Source organism: Echeneis naucrates, chromosome 24 (genome assembly GCF_900963305.1).
Source record: "Echeneis naucrates chromosome 24, fEcheNa1.1, whole genome shotgun sequence".
Classification (NCBI taxonomy): Eukaryota; Metazoa; Chordata; class Actinopteri; order Carangiformes; family Echeneidae; genus Echeneis; species Echeneis naucrates.
In genome coordinates this window covers 4,197,898-4,210,832 of record NC_042534.1, presented here as the reverse complement: position 1 = coordinate 4,210,832, position 12,935 = coordinate 4,197,898, and the positions used below count along the sequence as shown (strand labels likewise).

General features: G+C 41.0%; 1 protein-coding gene across 3 annotated transcripts; it reads right to left on the bottom strand.

Moving 5' to 3' along the window:
• Nucleotides 1-1,405: 1,405 nt before the first annotated feature.
• rab15 (RAB15, member RAS oncogene family) lies at nt 1,406-12,196 on the bottom strand. 3 transcript variants are annotated; one of them, XR_003840481.1, is made up of 8 exons: nt 11,973-12,196; nt 5,518-5,578; nt 5,058-5,118; nt 4,494-4,571; nt 3,799-3,888; nt 3,125-3,190; nt 2,243-2,992; nt 1,406-1,694 (listed from the first exon to the last, which is right to left on the bottom strand). XR_003840481.1 is itself a non-coding variant. In XM_029496793.1 (7 exons), the coding sequence occupies exons 1-7, from the start codon at nt 12,094-12,096 to the stop codon at nt 2,831-2,833; spliced, it is 642 nt and encodes a 213-aa protein (XP_029352653.1). In that variant the 5' UTR covers nt 12,097-12,196; the 3' UTR covers nt 1,858-2,830. The 3 variants fall into 3 exon arrangements, 2 of the variants coding, with proteins under 2 accessions (XP_029352653.1, XP_029352654.1); XM_029496793.1 differs by lacking the exon at nt 1,406-1,694 and having other exon boundaries at nt 1,858-2,992; XM_029496794.1 differs by lacking the exons at nt 1,406-1,694; nt 11,973-12,196 and adding an exon at nt 6,795-6,895 and having other exon boundaries at nt 1,858-2,992.
• Between the last annotated feature and the right edge of the window lie 739 nt (nt 12,197-12,935).

Sequence of the window (12,935 nt, the reverse complement as noted above, 5' to 3'; positions counted from 1 at the left end):
CACTGCTCACTCTGGTCTCGACCTGACCTTCTCTGAGAGCTGCTCTGTCTTTCTCACATTCCCACGCACAGATAGTTATATCACCCTGTTTCCCAAACATGCACTCACATATACCAACACACACACACACACACACCATATGGGTGAATGTCAGACAGCTGCAGGACCTGGAGTAATGTGGTCGGGGATTGTGTTGCGGAAAACGATGTTTGTGATGATGCTGGCTTCCTCTTGCTGCATTAACTTTGAGTTCCCGCCTCGTTCACCTCCATATGTGTGTCTGTGTGCGTAGGTGCTATGTGTCAGTGCACAAGCTGAATTGTGATTCTGTACTTGTGTCCGTTTATCTCTCAGCCTTGTGACAGATACTGAGCTGTCATATCTGTCAACCAGAGAACAGTTCCACATGCATATTCATCTTTGTGCTACTTTCACTCAAAGAGCTTTAATGAGTTCACAACATTAACAACTCAGATGAGGTGATGCACAAAAGCTTTGCAGCTTCCTCCTCATAGTTCTTACTGAAAAAAAAAGCAACATGCCACTGACTAAATTTATACCTATATTCATTTTCTGTACACTGAATTAATTTGTAGGGCATTTTAAGGAACTAATAAGGTCTCGGAAGAATGTTGGCTATTAAAAGAATTTATCTTATGTGTAATCAAATTGGCCACCAGAGGGAAACTGTATTTCTCTGCTGTAAGTGTTTGTTTTATTTACGGTTGTAAATATTATGTATGTTACAACCAAATTGACTAACAGATTTCTCACCATGGTACATTTTAAATGCCTTTCATTGTTTAGTAAAAGCAAGGTCTGAGGGGTACTACAAGGTAATGTGAATAATCTGTCATCTAGTGGTTAAAGTAAGAAGTGCCTGAAGTTTTTGTTTGGCAAGTAAAATGAAAGGCTCTCTGATGTGATGCACGGCAGCATAGATTACAGATCATTTTAAATTTAAATTTAACTTCAGTGATCAATCTGTTCACTTTCAGCGGTAAAAACTAGATTAGAACCTAACCCTTCCTATCACTCCCAAACACAGTAGCCCTGATTCAGTTTGTCTACACATAATACTACAACCTCAACAATAACTAACTACACTGATCTGATTCTAATGACCTTACATTCCTGTTTTTAAGTTCAAACAATCAATTCTAAGTCTTTATGTCTCAGGGAGACATAAATAACTAAGAAGACACCCTGACGGTTAGTCATATATCTGCCAGTATTTACTCATAAACATCTGACATCTTTTCTCGAGGAATAACATGTTGCATTTTACATGTTGCATGTGATATATGTCCACAAATACAATTAGTCTAAATGAAAAAAAAAAAAAAAAAGAAAAGTTCTTGCAAACGACACAGATACTTTGTGTATCCAAAAAGATCAGTCAGTACAACACACTGCCATTTCACACAGTGCACACAAACAGTTGTTTCGAGTAGCTTTCAGTAATACTAAGTACCAAAAAGCAAAAAACCAAAGTTTGTTCTTTGATGGTCATTCTGAGTAAATCTCGAACAGGCAACTCTGGTCGAATGCTATACTTGTATTACGATCGGCTGATTATTAACTTCACTGAAGTTGCAGTAAAAGAAAGGAAAGAAGAGTGGTTGGCATGCAGAACTCTCACTTGTCCCTTGTTAAATCTGAGGGGAAAAGAGAAACGGCATCTTCACTGGACTCTGTACAAAACAGTGAGGACAGAATGACCAAGACATTAGTATATTCAGCGGGGTAATATTTCAAACCATCTAAATGATCACTGTGGACTTTTTTTTTTTTTTTAATGCACGTCTTCTAATGGTAATACATTAAATTAATAATGTTCCCATCATGAGTTTAATCAATCTACAATGCATTGAAAAAAAAAATGGTTTGTACAATGAAACTGTGGGCGGTTATTAAACCAACCAGACCATCAAATGAAAAATATCTTCAGTTTTGCTACAGAAAAATTTTGTGATTTTACTTGAAATTTCTCCCTCCTTGTGAGCAATGGGGTGGAAAATTTAAGTGCAAGCTGCAAAAAATCCAGTGTGGCAACGTTTGCATGGAAATATTAATGCAAGGTAAGTGAAAAGCAGCTACCAACTACCAAAATCCGGGACAGTGTGCCAGTGTGGCATTTCCACAAAGCATATAGCGCCATCTTGTGATACTCCTTATTCTACAGCTTATGCATTTAATGGTTAAAGAAAAAAAAAAAGAAGCTGTGAGCTCCAATACTCACATCAAGGAAAACACTGTAGGGGGGGGAGGAAGGCCAAATGTAATCAATCATATCGTTGATATGCAAGGCATATTAGAGACAGCGTGTCGACAAAGAAGATACAACTGTTTGCACATTTTCAAGTCAGTGGTGATGAGTTCCATGTCATTCCCAGTCCGATACATCCGGCCTACTGTACAAATTCTGGAAAGAAAAGATGATATGTTGGTTTTTTCAGCTCTTCTGGAGATTTTATATCTCTTTTGGATGTCAATCACCGGCATTGTATTTGGTTAAATCAAAGATACACTTAACTAACCAGGAACTGCTTTGGATTAATAAGTTTCTGTGCCACTGATGGAAACGTCGACATTTGGACCTTTGTTTTGCTAATTTGTCATACACTTTGTGGCTTTTTGTGGCAGAAATTTCTCACCTTTGCCCTTCAAACTGCCCCCCAACAGAGGCGGGGGGGCGGACCTGCTTTCAAAATTCTAGCTGACTCTGCCTTTTAATTTCCACCTAATACAAAATGAGATCCATTCTTTTCTTCAGGAGTGTGCGCGTGTGTAATGATGACATATATTCAACCAAACTCATGCCATCACTTTAACACCAGCAGCCTTTGCGTTGGTCGTCCGCTGTGCGGTCACTGAGTCCCTCCTCTTCCTCCAGAGCTGTCAGATTCAGATCGTCATTAACAGACATCCGGAGAAGGTCCAAGTCCTTTTTATTGGCTGCCAGCACCTGTTCAGCCAGTCTGGTGAAAGTCTTGCCATAGAATAAGAACAAGAAACGAGAGAGAAGTCATTTCCTGCTATTATACAATTATGACTGCATGCATTAGACTGATTTCTTTCCTCGTCCGTGCATGGTATGAAATGTCATGAGCTCCTGACTCACCTCTGTTATATTATGGTTGGTGAAGGCACTTGTCTCAAAGAAATCCATTCCATAAGCCTTTGCCAACTGCAAGACAGTAAACAGTGAAACATTTTATTGTCTGTTTGAGCACTGCCACACCTCTAAGCTTATTTGTCACTGTCCGCTGTGGTCAGGTGAAGTGGTGTGTTCAGGTGAAACTGTATTTGTCTGCGCTCAGCTCTAAGAGGTCAGATTGGTGCATCAGGAAGTTTGGTTATGAACTAGATGGCTAAAAATTATGAACATGAGCGGTTCACCGTAACTCAACACCTCAGTTATGTCCTGGCTCTCAATTTCTGTGATGGACTTTGAAAAATCAGTGTGAGCTCTTTGAGATAAATATTTGAGCTACAGGTACAGCTTAGTTTTTATGGTAACAGCAGGCCAGCAGATGGACACATTTTACATGTTTTATGCATTATTGTACATAAAAATTCTGCCTAATATATCGGCTAAGACGAGAGACAGTATGAATGGTATATTTAGTTATCTGTGGGGAAATCTGCAATCTGGGGAAACTGCCGGGATCTCAACTTTAATCATATTTTGAACTTTAAAGTGAGCCTGCACTCAAACGGTAAGTATTCGTATGAATGTTGGTTTTGAATCTTAAAAATCTTTTGGGGGAATAACAGAACCAGTGATCGACCCACCTTGATACCTTGCTCCGTGGCCACCTGCCTTTTGTCCACCTCATCCGACTTGTTCCCTACGAGGATCTTCTGGACCTTGTCTGGAGCGTACTGCAGGTTTGTCCCGTGAAAATGAAGCGATATTAACAGATAAGAAAGAAGAATGCAACACAAAATAAAAGATACAGAAAGCGAGACAGAGAGAGATTTCAAATGTCAAGAGAACGCTGAAGGACAAAAACACAGCACTGACAGTGCTCAGGAAATGAGACCTAGATTTAAAATATTTAAGAACTGTGCCAAGATCAATAGTCTATATATTTGGATAAGCACGCAGAGGAAATTAGGTCCATAACGACTAAATTAGAATAAAGTCATCTGGGAAATGGCAGGGGGAAGCGGGGAAGATGAGACAGCTTTATAGAAACCAAGGCCAAGAAAGAAAAAAAATGACAGCACGAGGAAAAAATGTTCTCCCTTCAAAATATTTATGACTCCACATTTAAAAATATGATGACAGATATTTGAAGATGGAACATAATAAACAGCAGAGCTGTCAGGTCAGAGCATTTGGTTTGCATCGCACCATGTCAGACGTGTGTTCTTCGTCAACTTGGACAGCTTTGCCCTTTTTACAATGTGGAAAAAGATTCTTGTTGATTTTCCCCTGCACCTGATTTATCCATTTCTTAAATCCTCAGGTGTTTGTGACTCACCTCGTCCACGTCGCTGGCCCATTTCATGATGTGTTGGAAAGATCGCTCGCTCGTGATATCGTATATCAGGAAAATTCCCTGAACAGAGATTTAAAAGACAGACAAAAACAGACGTATTTTCAGGTGCTGTAGAGAGCGTGTCCTCAATACCTTGGGCATCCAAAGGAATATTTTTTAAAGCCCTGTATTTGCACACATTGATATGATTATTGTAAACAAACCAGACCACCAATTGGAAAAATGGCAGCCTCTACAGAGTATTTTGTATCCTTAGCAACTGGTGAGAAATCCGCCAAATTGATTTATAGCTTAAAAAAACAAAAACAAAGCAGGAACAGGATACTGTTCTTTCATTTCCATTGCCAGTTTCTGGTAAATGGACAATTTAATTTTGCCCACTTTAACGTCCTTAGCTGCCTAAAGCCAAATTTCTATAAAACTATGCCAATGGAGAGCTAGTAACAGCACCCAGCTTCCACTGAGCTTACACTACGACTGGTGCAGGGCCTGTCCCTTCTAGATGTAGCAACTTCGGTCTGTGAGGTGAGATCTGAGGACAACTACCTGTGCTCGTCTGTAGTACTGCTTCGTGATGGTCTGGTACCTTTCCTGGCCCGCGGTGTCCCTGGACACACAACAAAGCACAAAGGAATACGCACACACAACATTTGTGAGACTAGAATATAAAAACTACCCGAGAGTCACCAGGATTTTGGATTATTGAAGTCACAAGTCCATTTCCCAGTGCAACCCGGAAACATCAAATTACCTACCTGATTGACTGTTCATCCTGGACAACAAAGGTTTTTAAAACATAAGAAAAAAGTTCAGAATAATTCCTTCTTCCTGCATATCAAGGTAAATGTAAGGCTCTACTTTATAAAAAGACTGCTGAACAGAATGTAAGACAACTCTAAATTATATCTTTTAAAACATATTTGCACATAAATACCCCTCAGTAATATTTATTAACATTTTGTTAATCTCATGTCACCCAATATTGTGTTTGGATCCAATATCCTACCATATCTGTGTCCGTACTTTGATACCATCTATCACGAGGGTCTTCATTTTGAAGTCGACTCCTGTTAGAGAGAGAGGATATGGTTAGGAATTACAATCAAACATTCACAAAGGAGCTCTGCGTTTGTTTTGATGTTTGATGAGCTGTGAGCGAATTAACGTTGTGAGCACTCTCCAGCCAATAAGGGGCTGAAATCGATTAACCCAGCGTGTCTTTTACAGACAAAAAGGATCATCACTATCTGCTGGAGCCGCGTAGCATCACAGAGAGAGTTAACACAATATTCAGCCTATTAGAAAACCGGGCATTGATTGCTTGGGAGGTGTAGGGGAGAAAGGCAAAGCTCTGAGTAACACCACAGAGGAAGAGATGAGAGAAAGGAGGAAGGGATTAAACAGGAAGTCTCTCATGTTTCAGTGAGCTCTGATCTTTTTCAGAAGATTCAGCGTGATATCGTTTTGACAGAAAATAAGTTTCCATGAAGACTTGGCCCCTGTCCAGTTTTGGAAGGCAGAGTTGATATTATTGAAGACAAGTCACAGATATTTGGACCTTTTGCTTTGTTTATGTTTAATTTTGGTTATAAACCGTATCTCTTTTTGAAAGCTGTCACTGGACACAGATTAATGAAATGTTTTAATGAAATTAATGAAATGTTAAATAAATCTTGTTAGCCTAAAATGATGATAAAATATAATTTCATGCTGTATCTGTTTTTTAACTATGATGAATACAAATCTCTTTTATGTATTTCCTCCAACTGCTCAATTTAAAGATTTTTTATTTGAGAAAATGCTTTATGTTACTAACGAACTCACGAAATAATAAAAAATAGAACAATGGAGATTTGTTACTGTAGGAGGAAATGAAAATCCCTAAATAGCTGCATCTCTCTCTCTCTTTTTTAATCTCTCCACAAATGTCTCAGCACACTAATGTATTCAAGTCAATAAAAAGCAAACACACGGCTTCTACAGACCTCACTAATCCCTGAAAAATCGATGAACAGTCCATCCCCGTTCACCTGACTCTCAGCACCCATGTGTCACAGCAAGGTTTGTATTCCAACAGCAGCAGCTGACAGAAGGACGATGACAATGAGATTTTTTGGGTTTCTTTAAAACAAGCTGGAGTCAAGAGAAGACCCCACGGAGTCTTCTGCTCACTGACTGGACACTGTGAGGCCTCATTTGAATCGTGGGGCAGCCTTTCACTTTGACTGGACAACATCAAGGCCAAGACTAAATGAAAGGTCAGCATAACAATCATTGGCTTGCCTTGCCCGAGGCCTGAGAAGAGAGGCTGTCTCCGTGTCCGTCAGCGTCATTGTCCAGCTGTGTTAGGCTCCAGTCAGACTTCATCCATGCAGACAATAATGGTTCCTATATGAAATGCAGAGCAGACTAATGGATTCTCCACTTGTATGGATGAAATCTAAAAAACCCACACACAAACAAAACAAAAACATAGAACTGAAAGATTTTTAATGGCCTACCTCCTTTTACCTTAGAGTAGACAAGTCCATGAAAAGATAGTCCTAACGTTTCTTTGAATTTAGATCTTATATTTTTTTTCTCTTCCTTTTAGCAGAATAGCTGTAATGGCTAATAGACTATTGAAAGCACACTAACTATTATTGTTCTTTTCTGTTGTCTACTTACAACTAAATCCTTACTAACAGATAAACAAAGTTATTTTAAGGTTGGGTTTTTGGATAACAAAAAAAAAAAACCTAAAGTGAGTCACGATGACTGCACAGCAAAACTATAATATCCATCTATCCATTTTCTATACTACTTATCTGTCAGGATCATGGGAAGGGGGGGGGGCTAATTCCAGCTGACAGTGGGAGAGGGTGGGGTACACCTTGGATGGGTCAGTCTAAATAACCGCTCACACTCACATCACCAACTCCCCAACAGTGCATTTGTTTGGACTGTTGGAGGAAAACTTGTTTCAGGTCCACACAGAGAGGCCCCAGGCTCTGAAATCAAACCCAAAACTGTCTTGCTGTGAGGCGATGGACAACTGTGCCACCCTGGCAAGCTACAACAGAATCAATGAAACCAGTCAGCAAGTCAGTAGCACTAAAACAATTCTATTTGCAAAACTTCAGCCCACACCATCTGCCTCCAGCTCTTAAAGAGTTTTATGAGGACCCATCCAACGTTTTATATTGTCCCATCACAGCCGAGCAGAATAAGAACGACGTGCAAACCATCATGCAAACAATGAATGACCTTAGACACAGTGGGCTGCGGCTGGTGTGAAGCTGCACAACATCTGAGGTTTCATATTCACATTGTTCTGGGTGTTTCCATGTTTTTAGCAAGTATCCTGCTTCCTGCTAGGGCGGACAGAGAGGGAGACGTTGTGTGCCTGGACTTTACAGGAAAGATTAAAGGTGAAAGCTCTGTAACCACTAACTGTTGGGTGTTAGTGTTGAAGCAGCATATTATGTTTTTTTTTTTTTTTTTATTATACCATAAAATAAACTGCATTGAGCTGAGCTGCGTCTGCAGCTTCAACACGTTTGATTTGAGTGAACTTTTTCTGCACACAAAAACATTTCACACCTCGTCTTTAAGAAATACTCAGCAGTTAAATAAAATGTCGGATCCTGCGTCACAAAGAGCAGCTTCCTCCACAGCCTTCCTCATTTTCTTCGGCGGAAACTGTGACAATGGATACAAGCACAATGTGCACAGTATGAGAGACAGCCACTAATTTAACATGGCACTGTTTCACAATCAGAACTGTGAGAGCCATGTAAAACTTAATGGCTGCACACCCAAAACTGACTGGACTAATTACCAGGATGACTGAGTTTGACTATGCAAGACAGATCAGACGGCGACACGTGTCAGTGCGCTGTAGGTAATGGTGGTGGACGCAGTAATGAGTGGATGGATGGACAGAGTGGCACAAATAACACAAATTCACTGGGGAATGGGTTTGTCATCTATGACTCTCATTAACAGACAGACAATAGCAGCAGGTGGAAGTTCAGTTATAAACTAGGCATCAATCTGTACTGAACATTTGAGCTTTCTAGGAACCGATCATATCAACCAATGTGGCACAGCAATTTTTCTTGGATCAGGATTTTAGCCAAACAGAATTGAAATCACTTTTAAAGAGATACGAGTGAGTGAAAGGTGAAATGAGGAATCACTTCTCTTTTCAGAAATCCAAGAAATAAATGAACCTCTGATGCTACACTTCATAAATCTGCTAAACTAACACACACAACCGTCAAACTATTTAATGATGTCACTTGAGTCGCTGTCACCTCGAGGCTACATGAGTTACTACAGAGCACACCTGAATCTCCAACTCAGTGGTTGGTAGTCGAGTTGCATTGTGGGTAAACCAGATTTTCACAAAGACGGTATGAAGAATAGGTGAGAAAAGGAGATAAATCTGGTTCTGCTACTTTTAACTATAGAGGAGTTGGAGAAATAATAATGAAATGTTATATTGTATGAAGAAAAGGGCCACAAATAAACTTGTTTCCTAATTTATGGTGTACATTTTTACAGAACTGAGCTGAAATCTGTACTTTTTGGCAGTTTTTATGCTCTCTGTTAAGAAACAGTAGTGAGATAACAGGCTGGGGAGACAAAAATCCCCAATTTAATGCAAACCAGAGGGTGCCGCAGTTCATTGGCTGCACTTTCACCTCGAAGCCAACAGAGTTCCCATAACAAGCAGTTTGTGACACAAGCTGCTGTAACTAACAAACAGAAATCCCAGCTACAGATATTACAATACAAACTCGCGTCATGTTTGTTCCTGGAGGGCCAACAGCGTTCACTTCCTCAGTAACCACTTCACAGCAGGATGGCCGTCTGTGGCAGCTGTAATCCGTGCCAAGCCCTTCAGACCAGCGAGATCAGCGTACGACCAGGCCCTGATCACGGCTGCTTAGTGAGCTATGATCCAGAGTGAGGCTGCGTTCATACTTCACAGGTACTTTGACGGCCGGTAGCTCTGAAGAGTCTGGTGACGGGCCCGCTGAGGTAACAGTGACGAAGATTAAAGTCTGTGGTGTGACTGGATGCCATTATTAATCATCTCTGCAGCTGCTCCTGTGAAATGTGCGCTCTCGGGCCCAGATGAAAATGTTACTGGGAGCACATGGAGCTGTTAGAATGATGCAGGATACCTGGATGAAGAAGGGAATGTCAGTAGTTTGTGTCAGCTCAGAACATCTGCCCCTGCACTGATTGGATTTTTCACTATTGGAGCTTTCATTTCATAGTGAGGCTGTAACCAGGGAATAAAGTCATACTGTTGTCCTTTATGCAAGTATCTCAAAAAAAGCTCTGTGGTTTCAACTCAAGGCTAATTGATTGCAGAAGCAATTCAAAGGACAAAATATGTGCATCTATTTCAGGTAGCCTGTAAAGACCATTTGCTGTAAAGTTTCCCCACCGACCAGTTAAAGGAAGCCCAGAGAACCATGTTAGGCATGAAAACAAACAAAGCACGACATTCCTCAAAATGCTCCATCAGAGCAAACTTCGTTTCTGTGATGGACGTTCATGGCTTCAACCAGCATTCAGTCATGTTTCTCACACCTCGGTGCTCCGAATTCACAGTTTGGACGGAGCCCTTTCCTGTTCCAAACAAGAAAAGCTATAAAAATGGATGGTCTTCTGAGTTTGGTGAGGCCTTCACATTGCCAAGACCTCGACCCCACCCAGCATCAAGTTTTCTCAGAAGGCTGGAAGGCTTTTAAAGCAGGATTCCTGCTTTTGGAATAAGATGCTGAACTATCTATGCAATGTTTGTGTATCCATGCGGATTTGTTAAATATCACTCATGAGGATGTGAGATCATTTTTCAAAAATGGATTATCTGACTGCAACAGGAACAGGGTTGTTACCCATGAAGGGGTCAGGAGAGGGAATTTATATCCCTCTGTCATCGTGAAAGTTGGTAAATTATTTATTGATCGAGCGGCAGAGCGCTGGTGGTGGTCACTCTCTCGTGCTCTCCCGTTCTCTCTGAGATTTGTTGGGCCTGTTTAGTCTAAGGAGAGGCTTGAATTATTGCAGGCACATGAAGCACACCTTCTGGCGTGGTCTATCGACAAAGCGTGCCGTGTAAAAGCCCGCAGCCTGATCTCTGAGCGTCCAGGCTTGGTACACTACAGCAAAAGCACAAAAAGATCACAACCTTCATCATCATGTTTGTTTGTTTTTTTTTTGTTTTTTTTTACCCAACAAGCACAGGCAGGCTGAACGTTATTTTTTTCTGAAAGGCTTGCAATGTACATTATGAGCATGACTCCACAGGGAGGAAGTTTCCTGTAGAGCGCTATAGGTGCACGACTTAAAATAGCATACTGCAGTTTCTGTAGGCATGTCAGCACACATCACAACCAGCTGGAGTGTGTGTGTGTGGGGGGGGGGTTCAGTGTGATGTACCCTCATCTGTCCTCAGTTCCTACTTCAGCCTACAGTTTTTCTGAATCTCGACTTTTCACAATCCATCACAACCAGGGGGGTAAACTTTTCTCCGGTCTTTCTTCTCCATAATGTGGCCAAGCTTGGGGGAGGAGGCTCTGGTAAGAGACGCCATTAAAAAACAACTGCTCACCATACATTCTTATTTCCTGAACCTCAAAGTGAAGCATGGCAATGTGCCTGTCATGGTCCGCACGCTGACTCCAGACTATGCAGATAGATGTATTGCACAGCCCTTCACTCAGAATGAGGAGGCTGGCTTAGCTCGGCTGAGTCTATATCATTTTTGGAGCGTAAGGGGCAAATCCGTGACCAAATGCAGAAACAAATACTTTTTTAAATTATTGCACAAGTAAGGAAGGAGCTCGACATGCAAAAAAAGAAAACATCCTTGCAACACGAGATGATAACATCCCATTTCTGCCAGAATGATTTGACAGACACCTCGTTTTGTTGACTGACGTATAGTCTGATACTTCAAGTTTTATTTATTCATATTTATTTCTTGGCCCGACTACATGATCACAAAATGGATCGCACCTTAAACTAAATTCCACACATCACAGATGTGATAAATAAATAAAACAATTTCAAGCCAATAATCAGAAACCTCAATGGGGTTACCTGAGGTGCCCCGGCGTCCAGTTTGACAGGTAACATGGGAGCTGGATGCAAAACAAACAGTTATTAAACTCATCGTTATGCTGTTGTGTGTCATCTTTGCCCTCAGAGCTTTAATCAGCCAATGCAACCATGTTGATTTGATAACAAACACTCCCTTTATGCCACATGAATGCACCTGAAATAAACGAAGCCATAACCTCTTTTAACTTTCAGCTGGCTCCATCTAATTTTGTGGATGCAGGCTGAATATTCAGAAAAAGTAATGCGCATATGGCATCAAAGGGACAAAAGGCTGACGGAGCGCTGAATAAATGAGAGAGAGGAGAAACAACTCCAGCTGGCACTGCGGGGTCTTACCGATGGTGGAGATGTGAGACGGATGAAATTCGTTGTCGGTGAATCTGCATAACAAACACGTTTTCCCGACCCCGGAATCTCCGAGAAGCAGGAGTCGGAAGAGGACATCGTACTGTTTGGCCATAGCGCTGGATGTGGTGCCGGATTAAAGGAGTCTCTGTCGGCTAAGGGAGCGACGGATGACCGATGCCTCCCATGTCGGCCACCGTGGGGCTTTTGTTCACTGATGCTGGGTCGGTGGGCAGAGACTCAGGGATGCTCCGGCTCCCTCAGCAGCCTCCAGCCTCCGGTGGGTGCGGTGGACCACTGTCAAGTGCAACGCGATGAGGAAAAAGCCACTTCCGACGAAGATTTCCAGCATAAAAGCCTTTTTTTTAGTTCTGAGATAGAAAATCTTTTTATCTTTTTTTTTTTTTTGTGGTTTATTCGGTGGTGAATAGCAGGAAATACTATCTACTAAATAAAACGCATCTGAGTGAATGAGTACATTCAATGTAATGCACATCATTAACGGCATGATAAAAATAAAACTTTAAAGAGGTATTCATTTTTTCTTGGACCTAATATTCAAAATCCACGCCTGGCATTGCTATCAAAGATCAACTTGAATTTACATTTCCTCTTTGCTATAGGTATAGTGTCAAATTATTGGCTGTAATTATTAACAGAAATAATCGTATTTGTGTGATTGAGCATAATTTAATTTTGTAAAATGCACACACTAAGTAAGGAAGCTCAAAACTAGAATTTACACCGAGGCCCTAATGTTCAGGCTTGCTGCTTTACAGTTGTATTCATTCGTTTATTTATTATCTAATCACTTGCTGGTCTGAATGGTAGTTGTTTTCCAAGACCGTGTATCCAATTTGGTCACATTTGTCGTTATAAGTTTAACTGTATTGTATTTATGGAGAATAAAAATCTTTGACTCATCAGGTTACCACGAAGTAGCAGCCATAGAAA